The sequence below is a fragment of the Euleptes europaea genome, chromosome 18, assembly GCF_029931775.1.
Source record: "Euleptes europaea isolate rEulEur1 chromosome 18, rEulEur1.hap1, whole genome shotgun sequence".
In the NCBI taxonomy this organism is placed as follows: domain Eukaryota; kingdom Metazoa; phylum Chordata; class Lepidosauria; order Squamata; family Sphaerodactylidae; genus Euleptes; species Euleptes europaea.
In genome coordinates, this window is record NC_079329.1 from 32532611 (window position 1) to 32542121 (window position 9511).

Here is a 9511-nt window from a genome sequence, read left to right on the forward strand (position 1 = left end):
AGCTTAACACTCAGGCATCTAAATACTGCCTACCTTGACCTGGATAGTTCAAGCTAGCCTGATCTTGTTGGAACTCAGAAGCTAAGCAGGGTCAACCCTGATTAGTACTTTAATGAGCCACCATGGAAGCCCAGGGTTACTATGCAAGGGCAGGCAATGGCAAACCACCTCTGAACATATCTCGCCTGGAAAACCCTGCTGGGTATAGGGTTGCTAACCTCCAAGTGTTGGCTGGAGATCTCCCGCTAGTACAACTGTTCTCCCAAGGAAAATCCATTCTCCCGGAGAAAATCTATTCTCCCGCTTTGGCAATTGAACTCTATGGCATTGAAGCATTGAAGCCCCTCCCTCTCCAAACTACTCCTTCCTCAGGCTCCACCCCCAAAATCTCCAGGTATTTCCCAACCCAGAGCTGGCAACCCTAGCTGGGTAGCTGTAAGTCAGCTGTGATTTGATGACCCTTTCCACCACAAATAGTGCCTCCCTTTTGGAATGTAGTGGATAAGTAATAGTTTTTTAACTTTCTGGCAAGGCCAGCTCAGGAGAGCCTTGCTGCTATTTTAAAAGGTAAAGGTCCCCTGTGCAAGCACCGGGTCATTCCTGACCCATGGGGTGACGTCACATCCCGACGTTTCCAAGGCAGACTTTTGTTTGCGGGGTGGTTTGCCAGTGCCTTCCCCAGTCATCTTCCCATCTTGCTGCTATTTACCCTTCCCCTTAAACATTCCCTGTGCTATGCAGACTCCAGTAAAGGATTGTGACTCTCATGTACATAAAAAAACAGAATCCATGACTGCAAGGCAGTGACTCATGTTTCTAGAAAACATATTTTTATTTTGACAGACACACATCATTATACTTTGTTCGTAAATGAGACTTATTTGATTCTATACCAGGAAAAGTCACGGTTGGGGTGAAAACACATGGTCACTTTATCCTCCTTTATTCCCTGTTTCAGCCAGAATTCAGCCAGGATTGAACGCACGTTCGGCGAAAAGCATGCGTTCAATCCTGGCTGAATCCTGGCTGAAACAGGGGATAAAGGAGGATAAAGCGACCATGCTTTTTCGCCCTTGGTATGGTTTCTGCAGCTGGTAACCTAGCCATTACAGCTGCGTGTGTTTGGCTTGGTTTCTATTGGGCACCACCTGTGTTTCATCCTATTGTAAATTTTATATACATAAATCATCAAGTGGAGTTTTTCATTTCATGGGACCCAATAAGTATCACACGCTATTGGCTGCAGATCCAACTGACTTGAAGGGGCTGATTCAAAAGTTGGTCACTCCTCCCACCAGATCTGAAGTTCTACCTCATTAGCCCACATACCTTGGTGATCATGACAGGCCATGGTACCATTCCACCCTGCATATTAGAAAATGAAAAATTAGTTAGTCCCCCCACTTGCTTTAAATAGCCATTTTCCCAACCCAACCTTTTTGCTATTTAAAAGGTGCAAAATCCCATAACTTCTTCTCTGATCTGCCTAGTCCTCATGGATAGGGCTGCCAACCTCCAGGTAGCGGCTGACGATCTCCTGCTATTAAAACTGATCTCCAGCCAATAGAGATCAGTTCACCTGGAGAAAATGGCCGCTTTAGCAATTGGACTCTATGGCATTGAAGCCTCTCCCCAAACTCCACCCTCCTCAGGCTCCACCCCAAAAATCTCCCACCGGTGGCCAAGAGGGACCTGGCAACCCTACTCATGGAGGAAGAAGTCCCCATAATGAATTTTCATATAAGATTTATTCTTCCATTCTCTCTCTCTCTCTCTCTCTCTCTCTCTCTCTCTCTCTCTCTCTCTCTCTCTCTCTCTCTCTCTCTCTCTCCTTCTTCTTCTTCTTCTTCTTCTTCACCACTGCCACACACAAATGCAAATAGGAGTAGGACAAGTATTTTTCCAGCATTAAAAATCTTTATATCTTACTTCTCAAAAGTCTCCAAGGAAGTCTGAAAAAAAATCACAGAAAAGAAATCAGAAAAATAAAATGAAATCCAGCTTGTGTTTTCTTACCTTTCCCCATGAAAGCACAGTTGTGGTTGCTGCAGCTTCCCACAGACTTGGCGTTTATGATCTTGCCCTTTGCAGTGTCTTCAACTGAGGTGACCCGGAACAGCTCATAAGGAGGAATTAGGACTTCCTTTTCGTGTTCAAAGATGGACTTCTCGCTTATTGAGTAGCCCTTGCAAGTGAGCACCTTGAAGAAGGTTGTCTTCCCAAAATGATTGGCTTCCTTTTTACTTTCTGAAGTGGAGGTGAACTGTCCAAACCGGAACATTTTCTCGACGGAAAACTCCACTGTGGTGCCCCTGTAGACACGGACACATTTGGGCGCTGTCGACTGGAATGCTTTGGCTGCCCATGTTAAAAGGAAATGAAGGGATTTGAAAGGGTAGGCCTCATATTCTTTGGGGCCTTTTCCTGCAGTTCGGGTGGCAGTATTGAATTCTGGGTAGATTTTAGGGACTTCGGATGCATATGTCAAGATTGCCACTTCAGCAAACTCTTTTATATTCTGAGGTAAAGACTGTGAATCCTTCTTCGGCCACCATTCTTTCAGGGCTTCTTCCCATGTAGCTTTATATGTTGAGGATCCTGCCAGCTCCATCTCAAGGAGAGACTTGAGATTGTTCTTCATGGCTTTCACACAACCCTTGTATTTGTCATCAAGGGCATAAGAAGCCAGGTTCAATACTGGGTTGGATGTGTTTGCTGCCATCTCATGGGAGCCAGTCTGAAGCTAATTGATAATTACATATCATGAAAAATAAATGTCCGATTGTAACACTAGACTTTTGTAGGTCCTATTGTAACATACAAGTTTGCTTTTTTTCCCCAGTACGTCTCTGGCTTTGCTATACACTTCACAATGGAATCTATCTAGGGTTGCCAACCTCCAGGTACTTGCTGGAGATCTCCTGCTATTACCACTGATCTCCAGTTGATAGAGATCAGTTCACCTGGAGAAAATGGCTGCTTTGGCAATTGGACTCTATGGCATTGAAGTCCCTCCCCTCCCAAAACCATGCCCTCCTCAGGCTCCACCCTAAAAACCTCCCACCAGTGGAAAAGAGGGACCTGGCAACCCTAAATCTATCCAATTACTTCCTGGCCTAATGGTCAACCATCAGCACACACACACACACACATACACACACACTTCCCGTACTAGCCACAACTTTTTCAAGAAGAGTATTGTGTTATTGCTAACTACTACTACCATTCCATTTAATAGGAAAAGGTGTGGGCTTCCTGGATAACTTGAGAGCTCACAGATTGTTTTTTTTTTTATTATTCTTTTTCAAAGCTCCATTAATTTCTCCATATTACTAGTCCTCAAGGATCAGTAGTAGGTAAAAGAGGATTGGGAAGTCATGGACCCGAAGTGCTCCATTGCCTGAGAAGTAGTGGCAGGTGGCATGGAGGTATTGATGAACCTATGAGCTTTCATATTATGAGCATGAGACAAAGTTTTACCCCAAAGGACATCTCTAAGCTGCATTTTGGATCTCTGTTTCTCATCAATTCCCACTGCTGTAACCCAAAAGACCCTGCTGCCCTCTCCAACCAAAGGAAACTCTTGGTGGTCTCCTAGTTTGGCTTTCTGTAATTTAGAATGCATTTCTAAGCAGTTACACCCTTTTAAGTCCACTGAGGTCCATAAACGTATCAGGGTGTAATGCTGTTTCGTATTGCACTATTAGTCAATCAATCAATCAATTGACCTTTATTGGCATGCAGCTATTAGTCACTCTTCATATGCTGGTTGTCATTGGGGATCGGGAGATATGGTACTTACCTCAGCATTTCCTGCAGTAGGCAATAATATGATAACACCTAAAAACAGGACAAGAGGACAAAAATGGCTCTCCATCCTAATACACCTCTGTAGTGAGTAGCAACTCTGTCTAAATGTAGGGTCTTCTTTCTGCGTCGTGTAACTGAAGTCTGTGGGTGCTCTTTTTTATATGAATCTGCCCCATGAGTAAAACTGTTACTCTGGTTATCACAAAGATTTGGTGTGGCTCATGTGATAGGAAGAGTGGTCATCAGGCAGATAATATGATGGGTACAAGATCTGCTTTGATAAAGCATGTTTCCATTCTCTCAATGTACTCTCATCCATTGTAATTCTCTAAATATAGTTTAAAATTTGAAATGTGGAGTTGATAAAGAACTGTTACGCCAAGCAGAGGGGTCTCCTCTTATTGGGGGAAATTAGCTGGAGACTGGTAAAGCTTTGCAAGAGGTTGGCAAGGGGATCTTTAAAAGCAATTTTTACGCGGATGAGCGCACCAGTGAAAAAGGTTCCCAATAAAGAAGCGCTTTGTGAATTTTAAGGGTTTTATTTAAACAGTCAAATTTGTTTGCACAGACACACAATATGCCCAATACACCCAGAACTCAGAAAGTAAAGGTTTGAGGGGGTGGTCACAAGGATTGAAGGTACCCAGGGGAAATTATATTGACCTTCCAGGGAACGAGGGTCCAGATAGAGGTAGCTGAGTGGAGACAAGTAATGCCCTGCGCTACTTGCAAGGAAAGGAATAACGATACACACAAGTATCATGGCACACACTTTGGATCCAGGAGAAGAACTAGCAATTTGGCTATGTCTCACTGCTCCTGGCAATGTCTGGGAATGACTGGTCATTGCCAGTGACAAAGGCTTGATTGCTCTAGATTGGATTAGGAATGGGAAGGAGAATAGAACTTGGAGGTGAGGCAGATCATAAACAATATCTAGGTACTTGCGGCTAAGCACCTCACAGCAGAGCTATAGAATTGGAAATGAAGGTGAGGCTGGAAATGTTCTGGCAGGGTGAGTCAGAAGACTAGGCTAGCTACTTGATGAGATTACTGTGTCCATACTGAATGGAGATGATGAGACCTGGCAACTGGTCTACTGCAGGAGAACTAAAGGAATGCTAAAGAATTTGTTTTTGTCTCTTGATATTCCAAGGAATACCAGATGTCCTCCCAAGGGGGAAACACGGTAAACAGAATGACATTGACCAGTTGGGTTCTGCAGCATGGCACAAACAAGATGGATGCCAGGAGACCCCTCTTTGACTCTGGATATACAGCAGTGTTCCATCCTTGCACACTAGCTCCAGTCCTGAACACCTTGCTGGGTGTACCAGGGCAGCCTAAAGGGCTATTAGCATACCACAACAGAACATAAGAACATAACAAGAGTCTTGCTGGATCAGAAAGTGGCTCTTCTAGTCCAGCACCCTGTCTCACACACTTGCCAACCAGTTATTCTGGAAGACCAATAACACAGCAAAGAAGATGAGGTCTTCCCCTAATGTGCTCTGATATTCAGAGGTTTACTGCCTCTGAATGGGTTCCCTTTACTCCCCATGGCTAGTAGCCACTGATACAACTATCCTCTGTGGAGCTGTCTAATCCACTTTTAAAATTGTGTATGACTGGGATCATCACTACATCCTCTAGCCTAACAAATCTAAACCCTTCCTCCAAGCACCACTTTCTCATCCACTCACTGAGACCCCTAACCTGCATTTGTCTGGCAGGCCTGGACATGGAACTAGGGTTGCCAACCACAAGTGGCTGGAGATCTCCTGCTATTGCAACTGATCTCCAGGTGACAGAGACTAGTTTACCAGGAGAAAATGGCTGCTTTGGAAGGTAGACTCTATGGCATTATACCCCATTAAAGTCCCTCCCCTCCCCAAACCCCACCTTACTCAGGCTCTACTCCCCAAATCTCCAGGTATTTCCCAACAAGAGCTGGCAACCCTACATGGAACTGTTAGCTAATCTGTGCATTGGGCCTTTAATGTTCTGCCTAATAACCCTTTTTTCCCCCTCTGGGACCACAGGACTATATTTCCCAATATCCTAGTTGCCAATGTGCACCTCAACCTCTGACTCCTCCACAGCTCCACTCTGATCTAGAATGTGTGTAATGTCCACAAACTTCAGACCCAGCAGTTAAACCAGCGTGGTATAGTGTTTAAGAGCCATAGACTCTAATCTGGAGAACCAGGTTTGATTCCCCACTCCTCCACATGAGCGGTAGACACTAATCTGGTGAACCGGGTTGGTTTCCCCACTCCTACACATGAAGCCTGCTGGGTTACCTTGGGCCAGTCACAGTTCTCTCAGAACTCTCTCAGTCCCACCAACTTCACAAATTGTCTGTTGTGGGGAGAGGAAGGGAAGGCGAATATAAACCACTTAGAGACTCCTTAAAGGTAGAGAAAACCAGGGTATAAAAACCTACTCTTCTTCTTCTACTACTTTTTAAATCACCATGCATCCAAAATGCTTGTCACATACTCTGCTCTCTGGATTGCTAATAATTGAATCACCCACTTCCAAAAGTGTATCTCCCCCCAAGCCCTGAGGGGTATGAGAGAATATTGGTCCATCATTTGAGAAAGGGGGCCCATCTAAAGGATCATGTCCCTCCTCCTCAACATGACATCCTCCAACCTCTAGCCCCTCAGTCTCCATAACATCTGAGAAGGAGAGTGAGTTGTCTACAAAGGAAAGGATAAAAATAAAGAATATTGGATGGGCACAGTGAGGATTAAGAACAGGTGTAAAGTATGAAAGAGAATCAAGTATGATAAGGCAAACTCTTGGCTTCACTATGAAGTGCATTTCCAGTTGTAACAATCTTATTCCTCTAATTGGAATAAAATTTCAGGGACTATTTTACCACCCAGATGCTTTACTGAAAGGAAGAGCCCATGCTAATAATTCAAGTTTGTTACTTTCCATTCATTCTGTGCCAGCTCTAACTAACCAAGCTGAATCCTTGACAATTATATCTAACTGAAGACTGCTTTGTGAGTTGAATTATCATACACGCACATACCCCTTGTCACTCATGCATGTGGTATCTTCTCCAAATCTGTTTAAACTCTCAGTAAACTAGCACATGAAGCTCATGGAAGGAAATGATAAAAAATACCCCACACTTCTCAATAGACAGATTACATCTGCTGTTCAATCAGATATAAAGGGAGCTACAAAGGTTGAGCTACAAACTAAAAACGATAGCAAAATAATTATATTTATTATAAGGTGTAATAAATAATATAGATAATTCTACACCAGTGTGAGCAACTGTCCATTGTATTTATGACCACTGAGTAAGGCCTACACAGGTCAAAATTCATATGGTCCAGTATTGGTCATTTATATTTCAATTTCAATTTCAATACCTTTATTGACATACTAAGTACAATCAATAAGAATAAAACTAGCTACTGTACAACATTTTACCTCGTCTCTTAATTACATCATCAAAAAATTTGGCTACAGATTCGATGATCTCAGGACTTCGGGAAGATAACAACAAGTTCATCTTACTGTCATCAGCTTGATTAGCATAGTTTGATACAAAAGGGTTTAAAAGTGCAGCATGAGTTTCGTAGTAAAAAGGACAGTACAAAAGAATATGGTCAATACTTTCTATCTCTCCCATAACACAATTACACGCTCTAGCAGAGTATGGAATTTTCTTATATCTCCCAAACAGAATGGCAGAAGGGAGAACATTAAAACGGGCCAGCATATAAGCTCTCCGAAGGTAGGGAGTAGTTGGTCATTTATATTGAATGTATATCAACTGTGTATGATATATTTGTAACTGATGTTTTTTTTCTGTAGCCTGTATTCTAGAACCTGCATTTTTAACAAATTTATAGTGTACATCTTGTAATAAATATAATTATTTTGTTATAGTTTATATTTTCTAGCTCAACCTTTAAAGCTCCCTGTACTTATCTGGTTGAGTTTTTCTACATTCATAGGTAGTTTGCCATTGACTGTCTCTGAGTCATGACCCTGGTATTCCTTGGAGGTCGCCCATCCAAATACTAACCAGAGCTGACCCTACTTAGCTTCTGAGATCTGATGAGATCAAGCTAGCCTGAGGCTATCCAGGTCAGGGCTCTCCATAGGGTTGCCAACCTCCAGGTGGTGGCTGAAGATCTCCCACAACTGATTACAACTGATCTCCAGACAACCGAGAACAGTTCACCAGGAGAAAATAGCATCTTTGGAAGGTGGGCTTTATGGCTCTATAACCCAGTGAAATTCCTCCCCTCCACAAACCCCACCCTCCTCAGGCTCCACCCCAAAAATCTCCAGGTATTTCCCAACCCAGAGCCGGAAATCCTAGCTCTCCACCTGGCAGTCCTTATATCCTCACCTTTCGTTGCTCCTATCTCTCCTTTCCACTCACCAAGCAACCTTTCTCTGTCACCCAACTTCAGCAATGTTTATTATTACTTATTTAATTTGTACCCCAACTTGCTTCACAACAGGGACCCAAAGCAGCTGGCTTCATTCTCCTCTCCTCCATTGTACCCTCACAACAACCTTTTGAGGTAGGTTAGGCTGAGTGTGTGTGGTCACCCCAGGGTCACCCAGCAAGCTTCCATGGCAGAGTGTGGATTTCAACCTAGGTCTTCTAAACCATAGTCTGATACTCTATCTACCACACCACATACTCTTTCATGGGGTAGTTCCTGTTGAAAATAATGAACTGCCAGGCCTGGATGAGTCATGGAAGTCACATGATAGCAAGTTGTGCAGTGTTTGCTGCCAGACCCAGCCCTGATTAATCCTCCCTCAAAAGTTGTGGAAGGGCCCTGCCCCTCACCCTATCTTTTACTCACAGACACCAAGGCTTGGAAGCTGACACCACCATCCTGGTTGCCTGCCAACTTCCACAGCAGCCAATGAGAAGCGTGGTGTAGTGGTTAAGAACGGTGGTTTGGAGCGGTGGAGTCTGATCTGGAGAACCGGGTTTGATTCCCCATTCCTCCACATGAGTGGCAGAGGCTAATCTGGTGAACTGGACTTGTTTCCCCACTCCTACACACGAAGCCAGCTGGGTGACCTTGGGCTAGTCACAGCTCTCTCAGCTTCACCTACCTCACAGGGTGTCTGTTGTGGGAAGGGGAAGGTGATTGTAAGTCGGTTTGATTCTTCCTTAAGTGGCAGAGAAAGTCGGCATATAAAAACCAACTCTTCTTCTTCTATTAACCCCCATTTTTTTAAGGTTCAGATTTTATTTTATTTTGCAAATCTGGGTTGTTGTTGTTTTTTCTGAAGAAAGATCTGTCTTGGCTGTTCATCTGTCTCTTCTGTTCATGAATCCAGTCACTAGATTTAAGTATACACAGACAGTGCCACATTGACAATTAGATATATTGATACACATATACATAATTCTGGAGAAATTTAGATGCATAATTCATTCACAGATCTGCCTACTCACATACTAGAAGGAGGTCTGGAAGTTATTGGTTTGAATTATCATATGGATTTTTTTTATTAGTCTAGGACTTTATTAAGTAAATCTATCTCTATACCAGATAGAGGTGCATACAATGAACATACAATAATGAACACTTGAATAAATTGTAAAAAAAACAGTCTGACAATTAGTCATGGGGATGTTGAATAAAAATGTAACAGACTGTTAGCCATTAAATTAAAGAATAAGGAACAACTCCAT

General features: G+C 43.2%; 1 protein-coding gene across 1 annotated transcript; it reads right to left on the reverse strand.

The window, feature by feature from the left end:
• Positions 1 to 1932: 1932 nt before the first annotated feature.
• Positions 1933 to 2722, reverse strand: LOC130490866 (erythroblast NAD(P)(+)--arginine ADP-ribosyltransferase-like). Its single transcript, XM_056864670.1, has 2 exons — positions 2017 to 2722; positions 1933 to 1952 (listed from the first exon to the last, which is right to left on the reverse strand). Exons 1-2 carry the CDS (start codon positions 2720 to 2722, stop codon positions 1933 to 1935), a joined length of 726 nt encoding a protein of 241 aa, XP_056720648.1.
• Between the last annotated feature and the right edge of the window lie 6789 nt (positions 2723 to 9511).

Bases quoted from the DNA above. Each gene is read 5' to 3' on its own strand.
- LOC130490866 (XM_056864670.1), bottom strand. From the start codon at position 2,722: ATGGCAGCAAACACATCCAACCCAGTATTGAACCTGGCTTCTTATGCC. The intron at 1,953-2,016 runs GTAAGAAAACAC...ATTTTTTTTCAG, and splicing joins CTGTGCTTTCATGGGGAAAG to ACTTCCTTGGAGACTTTTGA.